This window comes from Jaculus jaculus, chromosome 10 (genome assembly GCF_020740685.1).
Source record: "Jaculus jaculus isolate mJacJac1 chromosome 10, mJacJac1.mat.Y.cur, whole genome shotgun sequence".
NCBI classification, from domain to species: domain Eukaryota; kingdom Metazoa; phylum Chordata; class Mammalia; order Rodentia; family Dipodidae; genus Jaculus; species Jaculus jaculus.
Window position 1 is genome coordinate 12,150,220 of NC_059111.1, and position 12,144 is coordinate 12,162,363.

At 50.6% G+C, this 12,144-nt stretch overlaps 2 protein-coding genes across 2 annotated transcripts; both read left to right on the plus strand.

The window, feature by feature from the left end:
* The first annotated feature begins 1,635 nt into the window (after positions 1 to 1,635).
* On the plus strand, positions 1,636 to 1,944 carry LOC101608903 (28S ribosomal protein S36, mitochondrial-like). Its single transcript, XM_045160096.1, has one exon. It carries the CDS (start codon positions 1,636 to 1,638, stop codon positions 1,942 to 1,944), a length of 309 nt encoding a protein of 102 aa, XP_045016031.1.
* Positions 1,945 to 4,732: 2,788 nt separating this feature from the next.
* Kbtbd13 (kelch repeat and BTB domain containing 13) lies at positions 4,733 to 7,517 on the plus strand. Its single transcript, XM_004662549.2, has one exon. It carries the CDS (start codon positions 4,733 to 4,735, stop codon positions 6,113 to 6,115), a length of 1,383 nt encoding a protein of 460 aa, XP_004662606.1. The 3' UTR covers positions 6,116 to 7,517.
* Positions 7,518 to 12,144: the final 4,627 nt, after the last annotated feature.

Sequence of the window (12,144 nt, forward strand, 5' to 3'; positions counted from 1 at the left end):
CAGTGGAACGATTCCTCAATGGCAGCTACAATTCTAACAGGGTCTGGGCCTCAGCTTCCTTGCTTGTACAATAAATTGGTGGGAGAAAATCATGAATATCCTTTCCATCAGACATTTTTGTTTTTGGTTTTTTGAGGTAGGGTCTCACTCTGGCCCAGGCTGACCTGGAATTCACTATGTAGTCTCAGGGTAGCCTCAAACTCAAGGTGATCCTCCTACCTCTGCCTCCCAAGTGCTGGGATTAAAGGTGTACACCACCATTACCAGCCATTCTTTTTTATCATTTTAATTTATTTGCAGGCAGACAGAAAGGAGAGAAAGGGGATGGGGGGGGGGAGAAGAGAATGGACACACAGGACCTCCAGCCACTGCAAATTAACTCCAGACACGTGCGCCACTTTGTGTATCGGGCTTTACGTGAGTGCTGGGGAACTGAAAGTGGGTTGTTAGGCTTTGCAGACCACTGAGACATCTCTCCAGCCCCTCCATCAGACATTTTGAGACTGAGTGTTAACTGCTCACCTAGGAAAGAGACGTGCCATGGGGGAAAAGAACCACGGACTGGGCATCAGGGGGTCTGGAGCTGTCTTCCCCAAGTTGCAAGACCCTTTCTCTTTCTGCCCCAGGTCCTCGTGGAAATAAACCTCGGGTTCCTTTCAGCTGCCTCATTTGTAGTACAGAGAGAAAACAGAATCCTAGTAGGGAGCTGCACACCAGTCCTGGGTCTGCTACTCACAGGCCATGGGCTGAACTTCCTGGTGCCTTAGTGTCCTCTTCTATCCCATGGACCATTCATAGTGTCCACTTCAGGGCTGAGGGTGTAGCTAAATTCACAGAGTACTTGCCTAGCAAGTATGAAGCCCTAGGTTCATTCCCCAGCACTTCATAAACTAGGGCACTGGGGAGATGGAGGCAGGAAGACCAGAAGTTCAAGGTCATCCTTGGCTACATAGCAAGTTTGAGGCCAGCCTGGGATACATGAGATCCTGTCTCACAAAACGGTGGGGGGAGGGGGCTTGGAGAGATGGCTTAGCAGTTAAGGCGTTTGTCTGCTAAGCCTAAGGATCCAGATTCCATTCCCCAGTCACATCAGCCAGATGCACATAGTGACACATGCATCTGGAGTTCATTTGCAGTGGCTAGAGGCCCTGGTGTGCCCATTGTATCTGCCTCTTTCTCCCTCTCACACACATAAAAATAGTTTTAAAAATCCAGTTCAGGACTGGAGGGATGGCTTAGCGGTTAAGGCACTTGCCTGCAAAGCCAAAGGATCCAGGTTTGATTGCCCAGGGCCTATGTAATCCAGATGTATGAGGTGGCACAGGCCTCTGGAGTTTGCAATGGCTGAAGGCCCTGATGCATCCAATCTCTCCCTCTCTATCTGCCTCCTCTCTCTCAAATGTATAAATTTTAAAAAGTAATCTGGGTGTGGTAGCACACGCCTCTAATCCCAGCACTTGGGAGGCAGAGGTGGGAGGATCACCAGGAGTTCGAGGCTACCCTGAGATAACATAGTGAATTCCAGGTCAGCCTGGGCTACAGTGAACCCCTACTTCGAAAAACGAACTAAATAGTAATAATTTTAAAAAAACAGTGGCTCGCCTGCACCCTGGAAGCTGCCCCTTCTCAGGGATCATGATGGACAGCAAGATGGCATTTGCCAGCAGGGTGGTTCAGGTAGTGAAGCCACATGCTCCACTGATTAGGTTCCCTCACAGAAGAGACAGACCTAAACTCGGTACTTCAGAAGCTATGGGATCAGCTATGGGATCACCTCACTCTATAATTACACCACATTCTAAAAGAAGTAGAGCACCCGATTTGCTGATGCATCAGGGTCCACCAGACACTACAGACATAATCAAAACCTTACCTCAGAAATACAGAAGGAAACTCATCTCTCAAGAAGAAATGGAATTTATCCACCGTGGAGGTCCAGAATGATCATTGTGGCTGCTATTTGTTATCAGACAGAAGAATTATCCTTACAATAAAAGACTTTCAAAACCACAAATGAAAATTGTATATTAAACAACCTTAATGAATATTCTGCACAGAAAAGGAAATAGAGAAACTTTAAGTGGATGCTTGTGTCACTTAATTTGTATAACTTGGTTGGCTGCTCCACCTCATTATATTCTCTGTACTTATTAAACTCTGCATTTTAAATGTTAAAAAAAGTAATAATAAAAATTCCAGTTTAGGGGCTGGAGAGATAGCTTAGCGGTTAAGCACATGCTTGTGAGCCCTAAGGACCCCAGTTCAAGGCTCGATTCTCCAGGATCCACGTTAGCCAGATGCACAAGGTGGCACATGCATCTGGAGTTCGTTTGCAGTGGCTGGAGGCCTTGGCATGCTCATTCTCTATCTGCCTCTTTTCTCTCTCTGTTGCTCTCAAATAAATAATAAAAAAATAAGCAAAAAAAATTTTTTTTAATCCAGTTCAGGGCTGGAGAGATGGCTTAGCAGTTGGGTGCTTGCCTGTGAAGCCTAAGGACCCCAGTTCAAGGCTCAATTCCCCAGGACCCACGATAGCCAGATGCACAAGGGGGTGCACACATCTGGAGGTGGAGTTTGTCTGCAGTGGCTGAAGACCCTGGCACACCCATTCTCTCCCCTCCCCCCCTTTGCCTCTTTCTCTGTCTGTCATTGTCAAATAGATAAAAATAAACAAAAAAATCCAGTTCATAGTGTTGTTGTAAGTTGTAAGTGAATAATAGCAATTTAATGAGGAAAACCACAATACCTACTCAGGAGCACTACAAGAGTCATTTAAGTGAAATTTAAGTGCTAGCTTTATTGTTTCAAGAGTCTTCCTTATTCACAGGCATACATTCCCCCAAGCATCTCCACTTTTCCTCTCCTAAGGCCAGAGCCATGAAAGATCAGACAAGGGGAGACTAAACATCAGCTTCCCAGTCCCACACCAAGTGAGGGATCACTTGCACATACAGAGGCTTATTAGATAATACTCTCCCCATTTTACAAGAAAGGAAACCAAGGTTCAAAAAGAAATTGGGGGACTGTTAATTGCTCAATGGTTAAGGTGCTTTCCTACAAAACCTAATGACCTGAGTTCAATTCCCCAGTATCCACATAAAGCCAGATGCACAAAGTGGCATGTGCGTCTGGAGTTCATTTGCAGGGGCTGGAGGCCCTGGAATGCCCATTCTTTCTATACCTCTCTTTCTCTGACTCTCTCAGCTTGCAAATAAATATCTTTAAAGTACTTTTTTAAAAAGAGATTGGAAGCCGGGCATGGCGATGCAGGCCTTTAATCCCAGGACTCGGGAGGCAGTTAGGAGGATCACTGTGAGTTCAAGGTCACCCAGAGACTACATAGTGAATTCCAGCCCGGACTAGAGCTAAACCCTACCTCGAAAAACTAAAAATAAATAAATAAGGGCTGAAGAGATGGCTTAGCAGTTAAGATGCTTGCCTGCAAAGCCAAAGGATCTTGGTTCGATTCCCCAGGACCCACGTAAACCAGATGCACAAGGTGGCACATGCAATTGGAGTTTGTTTGCAGTGGCTGGAGTGCCTGGCGCACCCATTCTCTCTCCATCTCTCTCTCCCAAATAAATTAATTTTTTAAAAAAGATTGGGAGCTGGGCATGGTGGCACATACCTTTATTCCCAGCACTCGGGAGGCAGAGGTAGGAAGATCACAGTGAGTTCAAGGCCACCCTGAGTCTACAGAGTGAATTCCAGGTCAGCCTGAGCTAGAGTGAGACCCTACCTCGAAAAAAACAAACAACAACAAAAGATTGGGGGAGGGCTGGAGAGATGGTTCACTAAAGGCACTTCCTTGCAAAGCCTGACAGCCTGGATTCTATTTGTACCCGTGTCAAGCCAGATGCACAGTGGCGCATTTGGAGTTCATCTGCAACGCCAGGAGTCCGTGAAGCGCTCATACTCACTCTCTCTCCCCCCTCTGTTTTCCTTTTAGGTAGGGTCCCACTCTAGCTCAGGCTGACCTGGAATTCACTATTTAGTCTCAGGGTAGCCTTGAACTCATGGCGATCCTCCTACCTCTGCTTCCCGAGTGCTGGGATTAAAGGCTTGCACCACCACGCTGGGCTTCTCTCTCCCTTTTTCTTAAATATTAAGAAGAGACTGGGCTGACCCAGAGGCAAGGGCAGAGACACCCAAGAAACGTGGTTCTGAACTTGCTCAGCTTCTGCCAATCTCTCCACCTCCTGTCCCACCCCTCTCGGCTGATGGGCACTTCTTTCTAGAGAATGGCCTTGGGCAAATCACCTCAACTCTCCAAAGGACTCATTCGGAGGAACACTTGACAGCTATTCTCCTGCCATCACCAAATAGGTGTTACCATCGACTGCGCTGGAAGCAAAGCGAGTCAGGTGCTTGCTTTGCGCTAAGGCACACAGCGGGTATGGCGCCCGTTAACTGTGTTATCTGCAAACAGGCCTCACAGTGGAGTGTGCAGTATATGGTCAGTATTGTCACTATGAGTGACCACACAAGGTGTCCAGATGCCCTCTGGGCCTGCGGCCATCCAGCCTTCGGGCCACCACATCACATGAGCGGAAACTATCTTTAGCTAGGGAGGTATTTATATCCCCCACGGAAGATGTTTTTTTTTTTCTCTTTCTCTCTGTCCCCCGCTCCGGGGTAGCCCCAGAGTCAGTGGCCGGGGTACATCCAGGTGCGCCCCCCCTCCTCCCCTCCAACACCACCAAGAGCAGCCTCCAGCCCTCTCTGGCGCACCATGCCCCGGGGTCCAGAGGTCCCCGTGCAGGTATGGGTAGACAATGAGCTCTTCCAGGCCGACCAGACGCTGCTGGTGGAACAGTGCGGCTTCTTCCGCGGCCTCTTCCGCTCGGGCATGCGGGAGGCGCGCGCGTCCGTGGTGCGCCTGGGCGCGCTGAGCGCCGGCGGCTTCCGCACGGCGCTGCGGGTGCTGCGCGGCGAGCGTCCCGAGCTGGCGGCCGCGGCCGACGACGAGCTGCTGCAGGCGGTGGAGTGCGCCGCTTTCCTGCAGGCGCCGGCGCTGGCCCGCTTCCTGGAGCACAGCCTCACGTCGGACAACTGCTCGCTGCTGTGCGACGCGGCCGCCGCCTTCGGCCTCCGCGACGTCTTCCACAGCGCCGCGCTCTTCATCCGCGACGGCGCGCGCGAGCTGGCCGCCGCCCTGCAGTCGCCGGAGGCGCGCGCGTACGTGGCGTCGCTGCGGCCCAGCACGTACGTGGCGGTCAGCACGCACACCCCGACGCCGGGCTTCCTGGAGGACGCGTCGCGCACCATGTGTTACCTGGACGAGGACGAGGACGCGTGGCGCACCCTGGCCGCGCTGCCCCTGGAGGCCAGCACGCTGCTGGCCGGCGTGGCCACGCTGGACAACAAGCTGTACATCGTGGGCGGCGTGTGCGGCGCCAGCAAGGAGGTGGTGGAGCCGGGCTTCTGCTACGACCCCGATGGGGGCACGTGGCGCGAGTTTGCCAGTCCCCACCAGCCGCGCTACGACACGGCCCTGGCCGGCTTCGACGGACGCCTGTACGCCATCGGCGGCGAGTACCAGAGGATGCCCATGAGCTCCGTGGAGTGCTACGACCCGGGCACCGGCTGCTGGAGCTTCGTGGCCGATCTGCCCCAGCCCGCCACGGGTGTGCCCTGCGCCCAGGCTCGGGGTCGCCTCTTCGTGTGTCTTTGGCGACCGGCGGACATCACGGCCGTGATGGAGTACGCGGCTCAAGGTGACCGCTGGTTGCCCGTGGCCGAGCTGCGGCGTTCGCAGAGCTACGGTCACTGCATGGTGGCCCATCGCGACAGTCTCTACGTGGTGCGCAACGGACCCTCCGATGACTTCCTGCACTGCGCCATCGACTGCCTCAACCTGGCCACGGGCCAGTGGACGTCGCTGCCCGGGCAGTTTGTGAACAGCAAGGGAGCGCTCTTCACGGCCGTGGTGCGCGGTGACACCGTCTATACCGTCAACCGTGTGTCCACGCTGGTCTACGCCATCGAGGACGGCACCTGGAGGCTGCAGCGGGAGAAGGCTGGCTTTCCCCGGCCTGGATCCTTGCAGACCTTTCTCCTGAGGCTGCCCCCTGGCACTCCAGGGCCTGTGGCCACCCCTCTGCCAGAGCTGTGAGCCCTGAATGGCTTCTTCAAGAGGAGACGTCAGAGTTCGCGTGAGCTGTGGCTCAGTGTGTGGCGCTTGACGCATCCACCGGGAGCTCCCGTCTTCCCCATGGGGACACGCTGGTCTCTGCCGTTCTGATGCTGTGAACCTGTCCGGGAAGCTCTCAGCAAGGACCACGCTGGCTGGGGTCTAGACCCACCAGTCACTTGGACTTCCCTGAGAACTGGTGGGTTACGCTGTCAGGACAAGGGGTGGGGCTTACGATTTGAACGAGCCACGCATGTATATGAATGGGCCAGCAACCGGAGCATGGCTAGGGGTGGGCTAATTGATGTTAACCGAACTGCCAATCAGCAGTCAAGAATTAGGCACGTCGTGTGTGCAGACCACCATGCCGGGCCTAACGAGAGCTGGAGCTGTCAGCGGGCATAGAGAGCTTAAACTCAAACATTCAGCCAGTTGTTGTGCACTCTGATAGGAAGTCGCTAAAGAGGTGGAGGCAGGAGGATCAGGCGTTCGAGGCCAGCCTGGGCTACACATTCTAGTGGGCGTGGTGGTGCACGCCTTTAATCCCAGCACTCAGCTGGCTGAAGTAAGAGGATCGTGAATTGGAGGCCAGCCTAAGACTCCATAGTGAATTCCAGGTCACCCTGGGCTAGAGTGAGACCCTACCTTGCAAAACCAAAACCAAACCAAACAATCAAAAAGATTCATTCCCACTTGAACAGTTTCAGGACTACAAAAAGGTCTCCATTCACAAACTGAAAGCAACATATTAATTAAAAAATGAACTCCTAACCATCCATAATATAATCAAAGTACTCAAGGATCGAGAAGGGCAAAAGGAAGATGAGGAGAAAGTATGTAAGTCCAGGGAGTAGGAGAGGGCGCAGGTTACTGTCTGGGAGAGGAGATGCAGGCCGTGACATCTGGAAGCTCAGAGCAGAAAGATGGGAAAAGGCCAGAGCAGATAGGAAAGCTATGCCCAGCATTTAAGGCAAAATAACAAATAGAACTTAGGGGTGGGTAAGGCTGGACCAACTTGTGGTAAATAAACCGGGCCAAGCCTGGAGTAAGACCTCTGAAAGAGAGAGCAAGGGTTCCCCATGGCCCCTTTGGGGACTGGAACATGAGAGGATGGTGGACCGTTAAAACACACACACACACCGCACACCTCACCCCCCCCCCCCCCCGTGACTTCAGGTCTTTCAAGGTATAACAACCCAGTCTTGCTTATCTCCTCTGTCTCTGCAGGCTCTTTCTCTCCTAGTCTCTGGGCCTCGAGTGCCTTTCCTCTTCAGCTCCATACTCGCCTCTTAGCAGGATAGGCTGCATCCGGCTCCTTTTTTCTTTTTTTCCCCCCCAAGGTACGAGCTTGCTCTGGTCCAGGCTGACCTGGAATTCACTATGTAGTCTCAGGGTGGCCTGAACTCACAGCCATTCTCCTACCTCTGCTTTCCAAGCACTGGGATTAAATGCATGTGCTACCACGCCCAGCTGCCTCCTTCTCCCCCCCCCCCCCGCCCCTTAATTTTTATTTATTTGAGACAGAAAGAGAAAGAGGCAGATAGAGAATGGGTGTGCTAGGGCCTCTAGCCACAAACGAACTGCAGGTGTTTGTGCCACCATGTGCATCTGGCTTACATGGATACTGGGGACCTGAGCCTGGGTCCTTAGGCTATGCAGGCAAGTGTCTTAACCGCTAAGCCATCTCTCCAGCCCAGATCTAGCTCTTTTTTTTTTTTTTTTGCCTGATCTTGACTGCTTGCATTGCTCTTGGTCCTCTGGCTGTGAATTTCTTTCTTTTCTTTTTTGGCTTTTCAAGGTAGGGTCTCGCTCGAGCCCAGGCTGACCTGGAGTTCACTATGTTCGCTATGTAGTCTCAGGGTGGCCTCGAACTGCCAGCTGTCCTCCTACCTCTGCTTTTCAAGTGTTGGGATTAAAGGCATGCGCCACCACGGCCAGCTCAACATTCTTAATTGATTGTACGTGCCGCCATAAAGTACCCAGACATTAAAGGCAGAGATCCCATGCTGTTAACTGAGCCAGGCACTTCGCTGCCTGCAGAATAAAATGATGTCTTACAAGAACCACTCGCTGACCTGTCTCCTTAGAGGACTCCTGTTCACTGAAATAGACACCCCGACCCGGTCTCTGGGCAGATGCCTGTCCATGCGATGTTGCCCTCATGCCATCCTCTGCCAGTGCCCTATATGGTGTCCACCCTCCAGGACCTGAGGCTCATGGGAAATCCTGGCTTCATCCTCGTGCACAACACAGAATTAGCCTGGTACCTTTAGTGCATGGAGGCTGGTGAAAGGGCTGCCCCCTGGCTGCCTCTTCCCCTGACCTGTGTCCCAAGATCGGAGAATCTTGCCTTCAGAATTCTGGAACCTTCCAGCCTTCAACCAGCCTGGCAGACAAACCCCAACTTTTGCATCCTGTGCATGCTATGCAGAGTGCTGTCATCTCCATCTCCTCCTCTGAGTCCACCCACAGTCTTGGTCTTGGGGGTCCTGTCTGTGGCAGATGAGATACGGGGAGCTCGGAAGATGACTGACTGGCCCAAAGCCACGCCGCGTAGCACAGTCCCCTCCCTTGTGGTTCTGTCAGCGTCTATATTTCAGATTATGAGTCAGTGACATTTGATTCACTAGTAAAAAAGAATGCAAAGCTGGTGGAAGAGCATTTGAGAGAGAGAGTGATTTGTATATTTACTTGGAAAAGACATACTGAAATAACATTGCTAAGTCAGAGATGAGGCTGGTTTGTGTCTTATGGGAAAATAAAACCATTATTTTTATAGTTCTGTCCTGGAAAAAAAAACCACCCTTTGCATCCTTACATGCATGCATACACAGACTTGTGCATGCACATGCAAGTTAATGTAGGACTTCATGATGTCCAGGCTCCATGTAAAACAAAGGTCCATGAGTCTTAATAAATAAGCAACCCCTCCCTGCCTGAGAGAGACACTGCAAGGGTCTGCAGTCTTCCTTTGGCCTTACTTCCAAGTGGTGGAGAAGCTTCCTTGCCTTTCTTTTAAATTTTTATTTATTTATTAATTTGAGACAGAGGAAGAGGCAGATAGAAAGAGAGCCAGTGCACCGGGGCCTCCAGCCACCGCAAACAAACTCCAGACACGTGCACCACCTTGTGTACCTGGCTTACGTGGGTCCTAGAGAATTGAACCTTGGTCCTTTGGTTTTGTAGGCAAGTGCCTACACCACTAAGCCATCTCTCCAACCTTCTTTATTTAATTGTTCTTTTTAAAAAAATATTTTTATTTATTTATTAGAGAGGGGGAAGAGAATGGGCATGCCAGGGCATCCAGCCACTGCAAATGAACTCTAGATGTGTGGGCCACCCGGTGCATCTGGCTTACATGGGTCCTGGGGAATTGAACCTGTGTCCTTTGGCTTTGCAGGCAAGTGCCTTAATTGCTAAGCCATCTCTTCAGCCCTTTATTTATTTTGAGGTAGGGTCTCACTCTAGCCCAGGCTGGTCTGGAAGTCACTATGTATTCTCAGGGTGGCCTCGAACTCAGGGTGACCCTCCTACCTCTGCCTCCTGAGAGCTGGGATTGTGTGTGTTACTACACCAGCTCATTCCTGTTTTTGTTTGGAGATAAAATAAAAACAACACAATTAGTAGGACCAGAGAATACTATACCAGATGATAGAATCTAGGAATGAACATATACCCTAGCATCTGGATTGACCACTGCAAGAAGGTGTTTAGGGGCTGGAGATGTCGCTCAGCAATTAAAAGGTACTTGCTTGCAAAGCCTGATGCCCTGGTTCAAATCCCCAGAACCCACGTAAAACTAGACACACAAAGTGCTGCATGCATTTGGAGTTCATGCATACAAATCTGGACTTTGTCAGCAATAACAAGATGCCCTGGCACAGCCATTTCCTCTCTTCCTCTCTCGTTGCTTGCAAATAAGAAAGGAAAGAAAAAGCCGGGTGTGGTGGCGCACGCCTTTGATCCCAGCACTTGGTAGGCAGAGGTAGGAGGATCGCCATGAGTTCGAGGCCACCCTGAGACTACATAGTGAATTCCAGGTCAGCCTGAGCCAGAGTGAGACCCTACCTCGAAAAACCAAAAAAAAAAAAAAAAAAAAAAAAAGAAAAGAAAGAAAGAAAGAAAGGAAAGGAAAGGAAAGAAAGAAAAAAAGTGTGTTTGGGAATATACCCTGGTACAGGTGTGTGAGTTAGAGACAGTCACTGAGGCCAGCAGCTTAGGTTTCCAGCCCAGAGACTAACTCAAGAGGAACAAGTAGGAAGGGAGAGGAAAAAGAGATTAAAGCAGTAGACCATTTTGTAGAGGGAATTTTTGGAGCTGCCTCTAGTGTTCAGCAAACTCTCATTGTATTCTTCTCTTCCTGGAATTTACCCCACTTTCTTTTTAGTTGTTTTTTTTTTTTTTTTTTTTTTTTTTTTTTCAGGTAGGGTCTCACTCTAGCTTAGGCTGACCTGGACTTCACTAGGAAGTCTCAAGGTGGCCTCAAACTCGTGGTGATCCTCCTACCTCTGCCTCCAGGGAGCTGGGATTAAAGGTTTGTGCCACCACATCCAGCTCCATTTTCTTTTTAAGAATTTTATTTTTACTTATTTATTTGAGAGCGACAGACAGAGAATGAGGCAGGCAGAGAGAGAGAGAGAGAGAGAGAATGAGAATGGGCGCACCAGGGCCTCCAGCCACTGCAAATGAACTCCAGACGCATGTGCCACCTTATGCACTAGCTTATGTGGGTACTGGGGCTTCAAGCCTTGAACCAGGGTCCTTAGTCCTTATGGGCAAGCGCTTAACTGCTACGCCATTTCTCCAGCCCTACCCCATTTTTTTTAAAATTTTATTTTATTTTTTATTTGAGAGCGACAGACACAGAGAGAAAGACAGATAGAGGGAGAGAGAGAGAATGGGCGCGCCAGGGCCTCCAGCCTCTGCAAACGAACTCCAGATGCGTGCGCCCCCTTGTGCATCTGGCTAACGTGGGACCTGGGGAATCGAGCCTCGAACTGGGGTCCTTAGGCTTCACAGACAAGCGCTTAACCGCTAAGCCATCTCTCCAGCCCTAGCCTGTGTTCTTTAAAGCATGCCAGCTCTGGGCATTGGACACTGTCCCTCTCCCTTGCTTAGCCACCTGGCTCACACTGCCCACTTCTCACAGCCTTTTCTCAGATGTTACTTTCATTCTGAGGCCTTTCCAGCAACCTTCTCCGGTTTATTTTCCTACATAACACAGCATCATCTGCCTTTGCTAAATTTTCACTTTTTTATGCGAGAGAGAGAGAGAAAGAGAATTGGCACTCCAGGGCCTCCCGCCACTGAAATCAAACTCCAGACACATGTGCCACCTTGTGGGCATGTGTGACTTCTTATGCTTGTGTCACTTTGTGAGTCTGGTTTATGTGGGACCTGGAGAGTTGAACATGGGTCCTTTGGCTTCACAGGCAAATGCTTTAAGTGCTCAGCATCTCTCCAGCCCTAGATTTTCTTAAAAAAAAAAAAAAAAGCTATTTATTTATTTGAGACAGAAAGAGGCAGACAGTGAGTATAGGCATGCTAGGGCCTCCTGCCACTGTAAACAAACTATAGACACATGCACCACTTTGCACATCTGGCTTTATGTGGATACTGGAGAATCGAACCCAGGCCATCAGGCTTTGCAAACAAGCGCCTTTAACCATTAGGCCACCTCTCCAGCCCTGCATTTGTTTCTCCTTCCTCTGGCTAAGATTTGAGCTCCCTGAGGGCAGGGGATCTTTCTCTCTCCTCCTCCTCTCACTGGGGGTTGAATTCAGAGCCTTGAACATGCAGCTGTCTCCTAAGCCCGAGGCAGAGATTTTTATTTTTATTTATTAATGCATTACCAGGGCCCGACCTAGAACAGTGACTACAACATAGTAGGAACTTACAGCTCTCTTTTGGGGTTGGGCACGTAGCTCAGTTGGTAGAATGCTTTTTTTCTAGTGTGCATAAAGCCCAGGGTTTGGTCGCCGGCACCACATAGACTGGGACTGAGGATGCAG